This window comes from Anser cygnoides, chromosome 2, assembly GCF_040182565.1.
Source record: "Anser cygnoides isolate HZ-2024a breed goose chromosome 2, Taihu_goose_T2T_genome, whole genome shotgun sequence".
NCBI lineage: Eukaryota > Metazoa > Chordata > Aves > Anseriformes > Anatidae > Anser > Anser cygnoides.
This window is the reverse complement of record NC_089874.1, coordinates 9616025-9635025: the sequence shown is the minus strand read 5'-3', so window position 1 is coordinate 9635025 and position 19001 is coordinate 9616025. Positions and strand designations below refer to the sequence as shown.

At 37.8% G+C, this 19001-nt stretch overlaps 1 protein-coding gene across 2 annotated transcripts in view; it reads left to right on the top strand.

The window, feature by feature from the left end:
• Window positions 1-19001, top strand: part of LMBR1 (limb development membrane protein 1) — a 69952-nt gene that overhangs the window by 22132 nt on the left and 28819 nt on the right. For both annotated transcript variants that reach the window (XM_066991443.1, XM_048062351.2), the window contains one exon: window positions 5038-5141. In XM_066991443.1, coding sequence (XP_066847544.1) covers window positions 5038-5141 — 104 coding nt within the window. The remainder of the gene's footprint in view (window positions 1-5037; window positions 5142-19001) is intronic.

Genomic DNA, 19001 nt, shown 5'->3' with positions numbered 1-19001 from the left:
GGGGCTTGTGTAGAGCAAAATCCAGGAAAGCACTCTTCTGCTGCCAGCCTGAAGAAGGCTGAGGTAGTCGAGATGGTCTTTACCTCCGGCTTTGCTGGCAAGGTCTGCTGTAAGACTTCACAGGTCTGTGCCCCAAGCTGTGAAGTATGGGGGAAAAGAGACCCTGGCTGTTGTAGATAAGGGCAGAGTTAGGTAATAAAAGGGAGCAAACCAGTCACTGGGCTATGTCCCAGGGTGCAGGGGTTCTGGAGAAGAGCAAACTCGGGGGGATCTAACAGCAGTATTCACTGACCTGCGTGGGCGTGTAGAGAAAATACAGACAGTTTCTTCTCTGGTGCATGCAGTGTGAGGCAAGAAGCAATGTTTGCAGGACATAAAGCAAAAATTCCTCACAATGAGCATGGTTAAATGCTGGATAAAGTTGTTCAGAGAGACTAAACCCTTGGAGACGTTTTAAGCCTGAACTGTCTGAAGCCCTGAGGAGCCTGACTACACCTGCAGGTTAGCAGTTTTAAGCAGGAGATCAGGCTCTGTGACTAGAGAGGCTCTTTCTATTCTGATTAATTTATGATCTATCCTGTCACACATACTGTGGGGTAACACTAATTTGGTATGCCTCCTACATGGGGGGGCGTGGGGAGAAATTATAGTTTTTCAGAGATTTAGCTGTTCAGGCACATTCTTCACTCCAAAACATGGGAAAAAACTATTTAATGGAAAATAATCCTTACTTCTATGTCTGAGCTGACCTGGGAGAAACTACAGCATTGCAGAGTGAAAATTCTTGTATTAAACAACTCTGAAATACTCTTTCTATGTCAGGGTTGTTACATTACTTAAGAAAATGTGAGATAGTTGGAAATCTGCTTGAAGAAAATAACTTTTACATACAGAGGCATCTGAATTTTCCTGTGACTGTCATCTTTTGCTTTAAGGATAGTCTTTTGGAGGAGAAAATAAAGAAAGCACTTTCTGCATGCACAGTATAACTTATTTTCAGTCCAGTAGCAATGGCTAGCATGGTAGGAAGTTCAGCATTGTTGAGTTTCCAAGTTTGACCAAAGCTTACATTAGGGATAGAGATGATTGAACTAAAACAAGGTTTTCTGCAGTTGCTGTGAAGCTGTCAGAAATTTGAGCAGATTTTTAGGTCTGACCACAGGCTTCTGTTGGTGGAACTTGACAAAAACCTGTTATTTCAACACTTTATTGTGGTAAGGAGCTCCCTCTTGTGGCCTTCACGAGGTTTGCAGAGTAGTGTTGCACTGCTTTGTAAAAAAAATAATTCCCGTGTAAGGGCCCAACTTTGTAAATTATTTACATTATGGCCCAACTAAGTAAATCATGAGATATATGTGCAAGTTTTGAGAGTTGATAGAGCTATCACAAGCACTCAAATTCAGAAAGTGTTCATATCTCCATAATTGTCTAGCATAGACTTTATGTATAGTTTGTGTAACGTTTTGTTTCCCATCAAATCGAAAAATATTTCATTGGAGTGCTTGTATTAATTTATCAGTTGCAGATATAGTCCGTGATACTTGATTATGATATTAGTTTTTTATATTGTGGATTGCTGCATTGGTTTTGGTACTTAGAGAAATGGAAAGTATATTCCTTTAACGTTTGAAACTAGGCAGAAGGCCCATAGCTAGATCCAGTATAAATAACCTTACCTAATGTGTGTTGAACTAAACCCAGAGCTACTTCTGACAGCTGGATGTGCATTCGTGCTGTTGTTAAATACAGCCACCAGGTGGAGGTAAAATGTAATGAAACTCCCACGAATAAGAGAAGAAAAATTGCTGAGGCTCTAATCTGTTTGCCAGAGACTGAGGGGTTATTAATTTTTGTATTATTAACTTATTTTATGGGGATTTTCTTAGGTCACTACAAATGCATGTAAAATAAACAGCCCCCCCCCCCCCCCCCCCCCCCCCCCCCAAAAAAACCACTAAAAAACAACCAAAAACCCAATGACTAGACTGCTTAAAGCTTTTGTATATGTTAAAATCTACGAGTGTCTTTCACAGTTTTATGATGCATCAGTGGAGTAAGAATTATTTTTGGGGGTGTATTTTAATATGATTTATCAAATTAGGATTAAAAATATGGTAGGGGAAGAAGGCCCTGTATGTTCTTAAGTCAGTGAAGTGGGTGGGTAGGAAAAGAAAAGGGAACCTATTGATATTAAAGGCTATTACATTGTTGTGATGATTATTATGTAATATATTGTCTATTAAATCTAGTGTTCCCTTTACTCTGAGGAAAGTGTGTGCGTCATCAGCACTGCAGCTGTCCTTACCTCTCATAATGTCATGTGTACATTGTAGTGCTGTAATTTAATCTGTAAACGTGGTTCCTATCAGCTGCTAATGTGTACATTTTGGATTTCAACTTAAACGTCAGCCCAGATGTGCACAACCTTCCCGTCCTTTAAAATGCTCTGTATGTACTATTTGCACCTCTTAGAACTGTTCTGTACATATATGTGTGATACAATGGCTGGAATTTGGACAAATGGGTATTCAGCTTTGTGTTGGGTAACTGAATGTACTATCTCTTCAGTCAGAGAAAGCCACTGAAATAAAATATACGCTCTTGGAGGGAAAAAAAATATATATACAATAACAAGCACTCTGAGTGCATGTGTGTATCTCTGATAAGGGCTGCTGCTGACAGCCTTCCTGATGTTACGTGTTAATGTTTCTTCAGTGGTAACAGGAGCTTCCTGACAGCAAATTCTAAAGGAAAAATCCCCCTCTTTGTTAACTCAAGTTTAGTCACCATGAGGCAGTCTGTTTTCTTTAGCATTTTGGTATTGTATTTTGTGCATCTTTTGGAATGTTATTTTATTGTCTGTTGCTTAGCAGACACCCCCCATTTTCTCCTTGAAATTCAAATAAGGGGGGAAAAACGTACGTGATGAAAGTCTTTTAAGGAGGAGGTAGATGAAGATAACTGATAAGCATTTCACATTTGGAACTAAATGCAGGAGTTTCTGTCAATAATGAATTCCCCAGACATGCAGTAAATGCCTCCTTCTTTCCCTATGCTTTCCAAATGGAGGAATTTTTAGAAAGAGCAAGTCTGAGAAGGATTTCTTTTTATTGCGGGGGATGTTCTTTTTGGGATTTCAGGTGATATATAGTCCTGTAGGACTGGAAATACATGTGTTTTGGGGAAGGTGAGGGACTGAGCTTATTTCTCAACTACAAAAGAGTTGTGTTTTCAGGTTGCAGTACACGTAACACTAGTTAAATCTGTTAGCTCTGCTAGTAGTAAGTTGCAGGTAAGCTAATGCTTTTATAAAGAAACAACATAGCATCCTACAAATGATAGGATGATGATAGGGACTCGTATCAGAAACGGGCTGTGTAGAAGGTGTCTGGCTCAGAAAATCCCAGTAAAACAGTTACCCTTAACGGAGATCAGTTATCACTTCAGGTTGTTTTCCAAATCTTATCCCTTCCTGCAGATGTCACATGTGTCTTACAGATGTCCTAGTTTTAGTCGTTGGTTTTTCTTCAAAATCACAGAATGGTTGAAGTTTGAAAGGACCTCTGGAAACCGTCTGCTGTTCCCCCCTGCTCCACGCAGGGTCTGCTGGAGGAGGCTGCTCAGGGCAGTCTCCAGTCCTATTTGGAGTACACCAGAGAACAGAACTTATAAAAATCTCTCTGGGCAACCTGTTGCAGTGTTTGACAACAGTGACAGTGAAAATGTTTTTTCTTGTGTTTTAAGTTGGTTTTCCTGTTTTTCGTTTCTGCTCACTGCCTCATTTCCTTTCACTAGATACCCCTGTGAAGAATCAGACTCTGTCATCCTCACCCACTCCACATCAGATACTTACATGCATTAATAAAATCACCTCTTCTTTATGAAGATGCTTCAATCCTTTAATTAAGTTGCAGTCCTTTGCTGGGCTCGTTCCAGTGTGTTTGTGTCCCTCTTGTATGGAGGAGCCCACAGGGGAATGCAGCACTCCAGATGTGTACGCAGTGAGCAGAGGAAGGATCACCTCCCTTGGAGTGCTGGCAACGCTGCTTCTAGTGCAGCTGAGGATGCTGTTGGCTTTCTTTGTTGCAAGGGCTCCTGTTCAACTTGGTATCTAACAGGATCTCTAAGGCATTTTCTACAAAGCTACTGTTGGACCAATTGGTCGTCAGTGTGCTCTCTGTCTGGTTGCCCAGGCTGCTGAGGTTTGTCTGAATGACAAACCCCTGCTCTTCCCCGTTCTCCTCCCCATTCTGTATAATAGGCAGACTTGCTGAGGATGCACTCTTTCCAACTCTCCGTGTTGTTAATGAAGATAATTGTTAACTTCTGGGGTACGCTACTGGTGACTGGCTTCCAGCCTGACTTTGTGCTGCTGATCACAACCCTTTGAGCCCAGAAGCTCAGGCAATTTTAGTCCAATGCACTCTCCACTGAGCCCATATTTCATTAATTATGGGGATATTCTGGGAGATGAAGTTGTGTTATACTGGAATTGTGATAAACATAATCTACTGCTCTCCAATTGACCACTGAGCCAGTAAGCTCACTCTGAAAGGCTGCTGTTGCCTTTACTATATCTTCTAATTCAGAGGTGGTGACGGTGTTTTTGCATTGCTGATGTTAAAACCCATGATTTGTCTGACATTCTCTCAAGGAAAAATATGGGAGGTAGTGAATACATAGAACTGAATTTTGTGGGACTCACTGTTGATAAAATAGTTCTCTCCTGAAAATGTTAAATGCATGTAAGTATCCTTGAGTGGGTTATTGTGGGAGTAGTCCACTGGAGTTTGCAGTCTCTCTTCCAAGATTTCAGACAGTTGCTGCTGTTGAAGTTGATATCCAGTTTGTGTCAGTAACTTATTGTGCAGAGAAACGAGTATTTTTTTGGCCATGACCTGGAGGTTATTATGTATCCATAAAACTGATTGTGTAGTACTAATGTATGCTTCGTTGTTATATGTACAGAAGGAAAATGTGACATTAACTTTTTTAAAATTGAGAAACTTACAATGTATACTTTCTTGTTTATTGCAGGTTTGTGGAATCTTGCTTCTCTTTTTTCCAATTTATGTTTGTTTGTGTTGATGCCCTTTGCCTTTTTCTTCCTGGAATCGGAAGGATTCGCTGGCTTAAAAAAGGTAGGAAAATACTGTTAAATACATATGGAGTACATATTCCATTTTCAGTCCTCATTTCTGATGGAACAAATTACAGATTTGGGAGGGCTATACTGGGATGTGTATGCGTATGTGTGTATACAAATGTACAATATTGAACAGGCAGGTGAAGTTAGTATACAATACATGGCATGTACACTGGTATCAAGAAAGTGGGTTACCTTGTGTTTTAAAATGTTTGAATCAGTTTTTTTTTTTGAGGAAAAGGATTTTTTTGGGGATGTTAAAAGAAGATTCAATATATATACTAATAATAAAGCAATAAAAAGAAATACAAGCTTCTCATTAATGGAAAGGGTGACTTAATAGATGACCCGAGGAAAACTTAAAAAATAAAACAGCCACCTTGATTTGTGACTTATAAAGGTCTATTTATAATGTAAATGAAGTTCTCCTTAGAATAGAGCAGAAGGAACTTGCAAAGATCATCTAGTCCAACTGCCTGATCGTCAGTATTAACAATATGTTAAGAAATTTTTTTGTTATTCTCTACCCGTTTAGGATAATTTAGTTAGGTATGTGAAGGTTGGGAGGGCTGACTATTTCAGTGGAGCATGGAACTTGGGAAAGAAATTTCTGAATAACATGATAATTCTATTATATTATGCGAACTAAAGAAATACAAGAAAAATACTGTAATGGGAAGCATGGCAAATTCAATTTCAAGTGGTAAATATCAAATAACTGAAGCCAATTGTATGGGGACCAGCTGTTGCAAGCTTTCATAAATCTTTATCATCCAAATGATTACACTTTTTGTTTTTAATGATACTATACAAGAAAATTCCACACCCTTTGGATGATAGTTATTAGAAAGCAAAGGATATTGGAAAGTGGCCTAAAACTAGAATGAAATCCGCTGAGGGCGGATACAAAAGACGGAGTCGTTGGTGGATCATATATAACATAAATCAGCAAGGTGATGATTGCGGTGGGGTAGGAAACATAGTTCTTGGTTGTATTGACAAGAATGCATCATGGAGATGAAGTTGCCATTTTTGTTCTTCGTGGAATTGGGAAAGTCTCCAATGAAGTACTACATCCAGTTTGGGATTTTATGGTTCAAGTAGACCCTTGAGAGAACAGGAGAAAGCAAAGAAAAAAGGATACTTAGAAAGCATAGCATGAAGAAAATCTCAATTTCAGAGAACAGAATGTGAGGAAATAGGGGTTTTACGCCACTGTTGAAGCTATTGGTAGATTACATAGACTGAATGAGATAGCTGTGTCAGGAGGGACCTGTGGGACTCGAGCACTTATTTGATAGCCTGGTCTGAGCTCATCAATGCAGCTGCAGTGTTATATTTTACTGACTGCACTGGATGTACGCAAGTTACTTCGGTATGACCACGCTGATGACAGGCCAACTGTTGTCCATAGTACTATATTTAACTCTACGTATCCCACATGGCTGGAAAATGGTCTACTTTCCTCTCCTTCAGGTATCCGTAGTCCTGAGAACATTTTCAGCAACTCAGTTTGACCTTTCAGTTTCCAGGTGGAGACTGTTCCATTTGGCTTTTGTCTCTAAGTGTCTAGTTACAGCTAATGTGTAAATTAGCTGACTTTAGTGGGATTTGTCTTCTGCAGTCCAATGAAAAACAAGGATTTTTTTCTTTAACGTACTGTGTATGGTACTGCCAGTGTGTCCCTTTGACCTGTAGATTTGTCTACAATAAATGCATTATGCAACCCATCTGCACTAAACTTGGACTTTAGGTAAAACTTTAAAAGTTATGCTGTAACTATTGAACATATGAATGGGATGTATTGGTAGCCGGTATCAAGAGAATTAGGGTTGCTATTGCGTGTTTACACTTGGAACCATTTATAAAGCTAGATGAGAGAAAACCATAATCTGTCTGCAGATGTCAAGAAAGGTTTTCTGTTATGTTTTGGCACTTCGGTTATCTTTCTCTTCAGACAAGATTTTGAAATGATTATTACCGTGTAGAATTCTGGTACTTTAAGAAACTATTTTGGTTTTGATTGTACTTATACTATTTAAAAAAAAAAGTCATCATATTTTGTCATTCATCACATCAGACTAATGGGCCAGGGTTATTAAAAAAATAATTCCAATGCTATTATTGTTAAATGGCAAAATCAGATTTTAGTGATCTCAATTTAAAGAAACATTTCATACATTTGGTGAAACTTGCAGCGGTTAAGAGAAGAACGATTTTCTTGTAAATGCGAAGATCTTGAATAAAGAAGTTTGGCACAGGATATGTAGCCTTTAATGTTTCAGCTGGGAGTTGGGTATATGGAATAGGGGGAGCAGGTGATTTTTAGATACCTGTTCGGGTAAAAATTGGATGAGAAGACTGTTCCACTGGAAGCTTCTATGCAGGCCATCTTAGATTTGTCATTGAATTACTTTTGTTATAATGAATAAACAGGTCATTTGGGATTTGGGCGTGCAGTCAGGACGTCCATTTGAAGGTCTTCATATAAAAGTTGCTTGTTTGATTTTAATAGAAGTTCTGAAAAATGAATGAATAAGAGGTTCAGTTCTGAAATTGAATCATCTTTTTCATTTTTGTATTGGATTTCTTTGTTCAGCTTAAGTCGTGACAGTGATGTTTGTCATTATCACATATGGGCCTAATTCCCAAAGCTTTTATCTGAGTGTTTATCACAGATTATGCTACAAGTTGATTTTTATCTACTTATTATCATGTGAACTTCTTGCAAGCTTTGTTTCAGATAGCTCATAGGTTAGCGTTATCAGTTTTGTATAACTTTTCTTTCCATGTTCTTTTCTGGAAGCATTGCCCCCTTAACTGGTTAAGTTTCATGAATCTGAATGGGATTGATTAACTATCTTCCAATTTACCATGGCTTTTTTTTCTTGGTTGCTAGTATACTTCCTAAATGGCACATGGCCCCTCTTACAGACTCTTTGACTTCCCCAGGGCAACAGTTTAAAACAACCAAGCACTTGTGTATTGCACAGAGGAGAGAAATACGGAAATTAGGCACTCACCGTGGACGGATGCAATGTTGTACTGGAAATCAAACTGATTCTCTGCCTAGTTTTTAATTAAAACCACTATGGTAATTCAAAAAGGGCATTTTGGGCCTAAGGGGGTTGCCCATGCCCTTTTAAAGAGCTTAACTGCTTGCTATAGTTTATTTCCATCCTGGCAGATGCAGGCTTCTGTTAACTGGAGTAGTGTATGTATGGGTGTATGTATATCTGTGTATATCTGTACCCATTGTGTGTGAATTTGTGCACACGTGGATATTTACATGGACTTGTGAACTAAATTTTTCAAGATTATTGAAGTAGTCAGAGATCATTGCAATATGTTACGCTTTAGCCGATGCTATTAACTGAACTATTGGGATAGCTTGAAGTAACTTTAATCTCCTGCACCAGTCTTAAAAACATTTTGATGTCTTTCTAAATTCTTCTTGTCTTCCTTTGTAGAGTCTGTGCGTCAAGTTATTTCTTCTTTAGAGCCTCATTCAGTTCTTTGCCGCTGACCTTCACAAATTCTGTAGTACAAGTACGAAACAAAGGTGTCAGCCGTGTTTCTTAATGTCATAACTAACCTCATCCCTTATTATTCCGAAAAGGGAAAGTTGTGGTATCTGTAGTTGAGTCTCTGTAGTTTACGGTGCTGGTGTTTCCTTGGGTGATAAGACTGCAAAGAAAACTACATGTATGCTTCTGGGTGAAGGAGGCGAACCTTTTTGAGGAGGTAATTGCCGTACCTTTCCTTGACCTTTAAAATATGCTTTCTCTTGATGTAACTTCAACTGAAATTTGTATTTGTTTGAAGTTGACAAAGATAAAGATGTTTAGGAGTAATTTCCTTGTAAGAAAATACAAATAGTGCCATTTACCACCGTGAGAAACTGGTATAACTAGATATTGCGTGATCAGGAGTGTAGAGTTTTAAAAAGGCTTTATGAAGCATTTTACCTTAATACTGATCTTTGAACTTGAAGTCATGGCATAAAGTTTAACATGAGCGACAGCAACATCCTGACCAATTATCCAAATTATCCAGACATCCCAAAATGTTCAGAACACAGCACACAGAGTCTGTGGATTAAGAGGTTAACTCCTGGAACATCAAAAGAAGTGCATGATAATAAAAACAAATAGTACAAAAATTTGAGGTAACTTCCTTGCTTAATTAATTAGGTAGACCAGGTGGAAGCGAAGAGGCCAGAGCTGGTGCTCAGAACGTCTATAAAGCTGAGCAACATGACAGCACAATGGAGGAGGAACAAAGATTTTTTTAATATACTTCTATCCTGTGTCACAGTTTGAAATTGTCCTGGTTTATGTCCCTTTTGGCAAACTTACATAAAAGTGACCCTGTACTGTATTTTATGACCAGATGACTTTTTTTCCCAGTGGCTAATTTGTATCAGACCCCCATCTTAAAGAGACACAGAAATGAGTAGGAAGTCCAAGCCGGTTTGTCTCAATGAGCTTTCATTGCATGCTTTCATTATTTTTGCTCGTTTTTGCCACTGATCATCCATAAATTGTTGGAAATGAGTGATTAAGGAAGTGCTGCTTAGTGTTAGTGGCACATGCACATTCTTGGTATGTTTTTTGTGGGTGAGAGGAAATCGCGTACTGCACAAACAAAAAGGAAAACTCCTGCTGGGAACCTTTCAAGGAAATTTAACTTGCATAATGTTTTGATCTTGGTGTTTATTACAGAAAATAAGAGTAATATTTCACCAGCTATTGTTATGTGTCAGCTAGTCTCTCTATCTGCTTGCCTTTCCTTGATATCTCTTCCCGAATTCTCATTGAGTTTATTTTTAATAAAAACCACCACTTAAACATGTAGCAATTTATTCATACGGCTAAGGCAGGTGAGATGGGCCAGTGCTCAGAACAGTTTATTGCATAGTGCTTGCTACTGTATAAAACTTGGCTATTGTGACTGCCAAGTCCTGCCTGTGTTAGCAGTTGCAGCTTAGCCCTTGCAAGTAAAACCTGGTACGTGGGTTCTGTCCCAAATACGGAAATACGGAGGTTTCTGCTCTTAAACGCTCCCTTCCCCTCTTTCTCTAGAGCACTACTTTTAAGAAGGTGCGTTGTAAATAAAATTATATATTTGGGGAGGGAGTGAAATGTTGGAGCTCTGCAAAAGTACGGTTATGAGCGTTTTTAGAGAAACAGCTTTATTTTTGCTGTAAAGATAGGCTGTAATTTGCTGAGTAGCCATGGTGTGTACATCTTCCATCTCCAGTGTTCAAGTTGATAGATACATTTGTCTTTGCAATTGATAAACATATTTTCCTAGTCATGTTAATGAGACTAAATAGTAAGACTGAACTCTGCTTAAATTTCAAATGTATCATGTTGCAGTGCATAGCATTTTCAAGCTTTGGGAAAGTAAACATCACAAATGTAGATAAGTAAAGCTGCCTCTTCCCTTTCTTGGTGGATGTGGAAATTCTAATTACCATGCTTTTCTACTTAAAATAAACTATCTTCTTGTGCTCTACATTTAGTTAAACCAGAGTCCTATAGATACACACAGCAAAACTAGTGAGTATATTTTTTTGCCATGTGATGAAACCAATAGAAGAAATCTGTTCACAGGTAGTTTTGAACTATTTGCTTTTAGAAACTGCTTTGCTAATCTCAGCAAGTATTTCATAGAAAGCAATTGTTCCTATAATATAATCCTGGGGAAGTTTGCTTGGAAAATCTTTCTAATATGAGATTACCTTGAATTAAACAGTCAGTTTTCTGCATTTGTCCTGCTTTTTTTCTGTGAAAGCAATCTGGAGAAAGCAAGAGACTTGAACCTTGTTTGGAAACAGCATTTGACTTCATGTTTTATGCTTGCTTGTACCTCCAGTGGCAATAGCCATGGGCCACTGTGGGTAATGGCTCACCAAATAGTCTTGAGGTACCCTGTTGACAGTGTATGTTTATTTGGTATTAGCTCTTATTTATTTGTCTATAAAATCATTCAGCATGAACTGAAACTTTAGTGCTCTGATCTCCATGAAATGTTTACTAGTATGTAACTGAATTATTGTATGTTATATTGCAGCCCATTTGCTCATTCCATTAGTAATACCAGAGACAAAAGTTGTTTAATCAGTCACATCAAAGGCAGCTGTTTGGTTTTATATTTTTGACATAAGCTAACATCTTAGTTCAGATATGAAGTCTAGTTCTTTAAACCAGAGTCATTTAAAATGACACCACCTAATATTTATTAGACATTTTTTGTTGTTGTTTAGAAGCAAATCCTGATTATTTTGCGGTTCTGATTTGGCAAGTAGCTTGATCAGGGCTTCTCCTCCCTTATAAAAGCATACTTAACTGACAGTCATACAAACTCGTAACGTAATCTGTAAGATGCAAGGTGGATAGTTAAGGAGTATATTTAATGGTAAATTTTGCATTGAAAATAATGAAGAGTTTAAATCTTCATATGCTTGCTGCTTTCACTGAAGTCTCAGAAACAACTTGTGCACGGCTGAACTTGTTGTTTTTATCATTTGTGATGTAGAGGGCAGTTTATACTGAATGCAAGTTTATACTGAGTTTATACTGAATGCAAGAAGAACTTTTGAAGTATCTGGGAGTGGAAGATGAGGAAGTCTGCTCTACTTGTCAGCGTGTCACATTGACAAGTGTCTACACTAGACTGCCTGAAAACATGCTAAAATTATAGTATTACACCACTAGGTCCTTTATTTGCAGTTCTGCAGAGGAAAAGAGAATTTCTTACCTTAAGCATATATTTCATGAAATTAGTCTGAAGAGACTTATGTGAGTGCATGGACTGCTTTTGGGGAGCTGTGATTGGAATATATAACTATACTGGGAATTAGTAGGAGAGGAGAACAGCTTTGTGTATAAAAGTAAAGCAGGGATCTCTTCTGTCCTTTCAGAATGAGTGCAACTGTGGCAAGATAAAGACAGTAAGAACCTGAAAATTGCTCTATATATAGGTCAAGAAGAAGTTGGGGATGTTTGTTATATTCATTTTTGTATTTCGAAACCTAGACTTCCACATCTGTAATTTTGCATAGTGTCTGTATTTAGACATTTAAGAACAAAGTACAAGACAGCATTTCTGTACAAGACAGCAACTTCTGGGTAAATAACATGCATTCTTTGGCTATTGAGAAAGAACAGCTTAGTGTGAACTTGCTTTTTGTACATATATAAAACATTTCATGTGGTTTTATAAAACATCCTGCTTAACTCCACTGGGGACTTCATAAGCAAAATTTGACCTTTTTATGCTACCATAAGGAGATCTATGGTTTGCTGAATATATATAACAGTTTGTATCTCAGGACAGCTGAGGGGGGAAATAAGTGGATATTGGTTGTCGCACACATTGGATCAAGATGTGATGAGATGTGATCTGTGCTCCGTTTCATTGAAGTAGTTAAATGTCAGTTGGTTGCTTCCATAAATTAGAATGTACTTCTTTTAAAGATGCCTCAGAGCAACTTACAGAAAATAAGGTAACAGGAGATAAACTAAAGGTGTAGTTTATTCGGCATAGCTTTTCAGCAGTACCTGCCTTACTGTGACTTCATAGCTGAGCAACGGTTCTGCCTTTCTGCAGTAGTTTATGGGGTTAAGATTATAATTACTTTTTGAACAGTTCTTCAAAGCAGATAGAAAAGGAAAATGTCAGGTTAATGTATGGTCTTGCAACATTTTCATGTGTTTCAGTTATAAAAATCCGTACAATAACAGAATGAAACAAAGCCTGTTAGTAATATTGGGATAAAAATACTGTGCAAAGAAAATCCCAAACAAGCTTAGTGTTTTTTCAAAATGCAGATTCCTGACCATTACTTTGCTAGCATACTGTAAGAAATTGTATTAGATGACTCCTGCATGAGTAGGTAGTCATCTGTGAAACTAATTAGGCTCTAGAAGCTAGCACTGGAGCATTAGTTATTCCACCTCGCCTGAGCCAGGAACGAAAAGCATTGCTGAACTCTTGTGCTTTCCCCACTCCTACGTCGTTTTGAACTTGTACAGTTCAGCTGCTACAAAGTTCTGCTGTATTTAGCATGCTTATATTTTGTGGAATTTCCATAATTCTTCGCTAAAAGCTTTAACAGGTAGCTGCAGCCCTGCAAATGGAGTAAACTGTGAATCTGTGGTGCTCTCTTAGTGAATGCATCTATTGTTTGTTGTTTTATTTTTTACAGTTACAATTTTTATTTGAGTTTATTCTAACTTAAGGAGTTCTGTATGAGTGAAAATACGCATGCTAAGTACTTCTGTTTGTAAAGGATACAGATGGTAGAGCTACCAATACTGGGCTGGGAGCTCTTCATTTTAGACTGATGTGAATTGAAGCCGGAGGTTCTAGAAATGACGTAGTCCCATGGGAGTTACACTTTATTCCTGTTATTGGACTTTTCATGCAGCAAAGCATTTAAGTTGGAATTGAAATCTTTTGAAATGACTGAGGCAGTGTAGATGCTCTCTTTTAAGGCAGAAATGAATAATTTTATTTCTTCTTAATTTCAGAGTCCGTAGACTCTTTTGTGGTACTGATAGCTATATAACTAAAAATCCTGAGATGTATTTCTTGTTTGTTTTTTAAAATTCTCAGTTTATAATAAAATTTATATGATTATTTAATTTAAATAGAAACTTGCATCCTTCTTCGAGAAGGAAGGGAGGAGGTATTTAAATGCACGATGCCTAAAACGACTGTGATTCAGGAGATCTGGAAGAGCCTTCTTTCAGTCAGTGGAAAAAGACAGGTGTCTAAGCATTAAGCATGTCTGAGTTAAAGGCTTGAAGAAGGCAATGAGTTTGTCTCTCATCCTTGACCTCTTTCATGTTTCTTATTTGTTTTGGTGCAGCTTTTTTTGAACAGTTTCCCAGTTTATTAAAAGGAACTTGTAGCAGTCTGGTGCTCTCTTCCTCATCTTATTTACCCATGCCAGGGGTACCAGAGATTGACACCAAAAAAACTTAAGGTTTCTCTTTATTTTAGAACTTCAGCAGTGATCTGTGTTCTACGTGTCATTTGCTTCTGAGAACTGATCTTTATGGTTTCTTTCCACCAGAAACACTATCACAAATTCCAAGTCTTTCTTTACACTTTTAGGTTACTTATTTTAATCCTCTGCCAAGCTATAAAGAAGATGGAAAATATTTATTTTTCTTCCTATCATTCCAGTCTAGCAGGAAAGAATCTTTCTCATCCAAAAGTAAGTGATTGTAGGGAGGCTCACACTGTCAGAAATCCCACAGCTCCCATGTTGTTGTTGCAGGTGGCTTCGAAAAGTCTAGGAAACTTTGTAGGCGGAGGGAGTGGAGCACCTAAGAGCTAACTAGCAAGGGCTAATGGAACAACAGAGGAAACTTGGGGGGGAAAGGGGATACTGATGGGATAGCCATAATTTCATTATATACGTGTCCTTTCACTTCTTCCTGCCTTTCTCCCCCAAACATTTGGGTTTTATGCTTTTACTATTGTATCAGTAGAAGATGTGCATTTCTCCTTTTTAATAAGAGCTTTGTGACATACCCCCCTTTTTTTGTGTTTAACAGCTTTTGCACATGAGGGAAGAGCAGGCTGTAACATACGACAACTGCAGGCTGTAATTATTTTCTTCCACCTAGTAGATATTTGCTTTTTCTCTGGTATCCTGTCTAGCTTTTACTAGATTTTAAGAGACTGGTATGTCTTAAAATTTTGAAGGACTTTTTTCCCAGGATGTTATTTCTATGTTAAATGTGCAGGAACGATGCCTTGATGTGGAAGAGTCCGATGTGTGCTCTTTCCTAAAGTAGTTTGAACCTATGCATTTGAAACAACTCCACAGGCAGCAGATGACTCATGTTATCATCCTTACTGGAGTTTGTCTAGTCTTGGATAGTTCAATAGATCCCAGGGGGTAAAAAAAAAAAAAAAGGTGAGAAAGAATGGTTTTCCATCCTTATAGTTAGGATGTGAATCTGCTGGGAGCTCGTGTTGGTTCTTAGGCTATTTCAGCAAGTTATTTGCATGCAATCACATCAACAAGAAGACTGAATGGGTATGGAACCCAGAACATACAGTAACACAGTGGTTAGGGCAGCCTTCTGGGGCCCTGGAGAAGAGGGTATAGGTGTTCTTTGGTACTCCAGTGGGTGTGCTGCATTCTGGAGAGATGTCAGCTCTACCAGTCTACTAAACAGACATCTTTTTGGTGACCTCCTGTTACGCAAGTTTAGTCCTTCATTTCCAATTCGGCACATGTAGTTTCTGTACTTCTTGGTTCATGTTTATAGCCAGTACCCCAAGACTTCGCTTCTTTTTCCATCAAGATTCTTTAATTTTCATTTTGTTTTTCTCTCTCCAATTCTGTCGTCTTAAATTTTTGGATTTTGTTAATTATACCGTATAACTGTTCTATACAGTAAAATGATTTCAGTTACCTCTTTCACCGAACGATAACCATTGAATGGTAACCGCTGAAATCATTTGGGAAAAGATAACTGGCAGAAATCAGCTGGAACTTGCTGGGAATGTTTTTGAATATGAAATTGTAAGGTTTGTAATGAATAGAAAATAAATACAAGCTTCAAAATATACTCGCTGTGTTGTGAAAGAGGTGTGTTCATCTTGGTTTTAAAGTGCCTTCAGGCCAGAAAGTTTCAGTGTAAAGGGAAGAGGCAGTGTGGAGGAGATATGGTCAGCGCTATTTAGTCTTTAATTCTTGCATGGGCATAGAAACTTTTTTGCTGTTGCTTCAATCTGTTGCCTGGATGTATTATTTCTTGATCAAAAATGTTTAGTTTGTTCTGTGAGGGTTCTGAGGCATTCAGTGGTTTTGATTCAATAATTTATGTTAGCTAAATATCAGTATGCTAGATTTAGTTTGTGTTTCCTTGATACCTGTTGGAGAATACCTCTTCTTTACTTACGAAGAAATGCATTTTGGCACTATCTTGAATATGTCAGAGCAAAGGTTATTCAAAGTGTAGTTTCTAACTGTAGAAGTGATTAGAGTGCTTTAAGTTATGTCTTTTCTATTGCTCGCAAACTGGGAGAAGAGGGTATCAGGTGCTAAAAAGATAACAGATTTCAATATATAACATTTCCAATCCGATACCTTCTGTAATTCTGTTTTTTTAGTACTTCTGTTTATTTTTTCCAGATGTTAGCACGCGTGTTTGTTGCAGTCAGTGTCTCACTAAGCAAATCTTAAGATTACTGAGACTCCTTTTTGTCACATGAAAACAATAGGCTTCATGTGTATTTTAAGTGTGTCATGATTGCAGAAATGTTTCCCAGGCTTCCCCAATGGCTCAGGGCATAGTGTAAAAAGTAATGTTTACCTACCTTGCAAGAGGTCAAGATGTCCAAGCAGAACTGTGTTTAAGTTTTCAGCACCATAGAAACATTGTTAGGACTCTTTGTTCTTGTGTGTAACACACTGTAATTTGTACTTCGTTGATAATTGCCTTTTTCCGCTGTAAAATTTGCAAACAAATTACGGTGTAGAACTACCCAAAATCCATGTAATGCTATGTATGTGTAATGTATTTCCGAAAATGTCCATCTTATAGGATCTTACAGGAGGTAGTAGTTTGTTCATCAAAATTACTATAGCCAAGAAGTGTTCCAGTGAAGAAAAGTTTTTACTTGAGGGTGGGGCTGTAGTTCTTTGGTTTTACTAGCAGTTTTGGCTTTTATGGAAAGTGAAAATGATGTTTTGGAAGCTCTTCTGCTTCTTCTGCTCATTCATTGGTGTTAAAACACAACTCTTGGTATATATTATCTGTACGAGCATGCTGAGATCTTTATTTTATAAATTAATGCTTAAACTGTTGAAAAATGTGTTCCTAATCACAACTGGAAGATCAAAAATGAGCAAGTAATGTCTCGATTGCTATCATTTATATGATCTTTTCCCAAAATGTAGCAGCTTGTGAGTTGCTGGCACAGGGTTGTGCCATCGCTTGGAAGACAAACCAGTGTGTTCCCTGGCCATATGGTGCATGTTTTATCCTAGCTTTGCAAGAATGACAGTCATCAGAGATGTCCTTTTGAGCTTTTCCAGATTTTGTGTGTGACTTTTAAATAGAGAGGGGAGCACTCAGTAAGTTTCTTGCGCATGCCCTGTCCCTGTGGTTCACTGTGGTCATGAAAGATCCCTGTGCTAATTGCTAGTTAGGCAAAACACCTGAAACCTTTTGGACAATCGGTGCGCAGAGCAAGGTCTTCTCTTGTTACTTATGCTAACTTAATGATGAACTATTTTGGATGATATAAATGTAACAATACAAAATAGTTATAAAATAGAAATAAAAAATCTACTGTCAGCTATCAAGAAACCTCACTTTTCTTTATTAAGAAGCTGTAGGAAACTATGATCAAACAGACATTCTCTTATAAAGTAAAACCCAAGCTCTAGGTGTTGTGTAAACACACACAATGTAAAACAGGTCCTAATGTGTTTCAATTGCATAATCATAATCCCATTTATTACAAATTTATTGGGGAATTTTTTTTCTTAATAATTTACGTTTTACCTTTCTTGTATGATATCTGTCATCCCTTTAGAACTGTTGTTGCTATTTGTACTTCAGTGGGCTTTTCAGAAGAATTCACTTTTTAGGCTATATGCTGTTTTTAACACATTTTGGTCGTTTATTATCCAGAATGAAGGCAACATGGCAAGATTCTGAAGATGCCTTTCAGAGTTTAAAAAATAAAATAAAAAAAAATACAGAACACTTAATTAACCTTTCTTGCTAAAATACGGCATTTCTGGAAACATGAGCCCTTAGGCCCACTGCTACAGGCAGTGTAAGTAGCTCAGGATTAAGCAATCTGTAAAAACTTCTGAATGTCTCAGCAATTGATTTTTAAAGAAGCCTGAGAGTCAGACATCTCCAAGGCTTTACAAACCGCAGGATCCTTAGAATGTGTTCTTAGGATAGCTTTTATTTGTCGGCATGCCTTGGAAGCTTCAAATGCTTTTTTTGTTCATCTTTTGGTTTTGTTTTTTTTTTTCCCTCGTTAGTGTACACAGAAGATGACAGATATTACTAGGCTTCTGGCAAGTTCCAGGCTGCTGGGATTGATGTTTTGGACATCTTTTCTTTAACAAAATATTTCACTTGGTTAAGTGCTTGCTTTAAAGAACTGGATGAATTTTGAAAATGTGCTGTGAGTAAAAGCATAGGTGAGCTGTTGAGTCTAGACTGGGAAACTTTCTTTGAAGTTGGAAAAAATAAAGGGGTGTGGGGCTAGAGGGTATCATCTGCCAGTCTTTTTTCCCAATTGTCTTAGTTCCCCAATTGTCTTAATAAACAGTTTAATCGTAGTATCTATCAGATTATAGTAATTAGTTTCTGAAGTTTTTGTTGACCACATTGTTTTCCATCCTCCGTCCAAAAAAGATTTTTTTGCGTCAAGTTGGCCTCCATGATGCCAAGCTTCTGCTTTCCTGACAACAGGGAACTGTGCAGGTAATTTACCTTCAGAAGCCTGTTTGTTTTGCTTTATGGATGATCTGAAACTTGAGGAAATAGCGAGCTGTTTGATGTGTTTTGATTTCCTGTTCAGCAATTATCAAAGATCATCGTGTGCTTGTAGTGTTGGATGCAGTGACAGTTGATCTTTTGTCAGATACCTTCATGGAAAAAGATTTTAAAATTGGTCTACCAAAACTAAAACTACTGTCTAGCAAAATAAATGTTATTTTTGTTAAAATTGTGGTTTACAGTTCCTAAAGGATGGTGCTAAGTGGATGAGTCCATGTTAGGAACAATGTTCCTCTCATTTTTGGGCCTACAGAAGAAATTATGCACGAATCGAAGACTAGAGATAGGTTCTC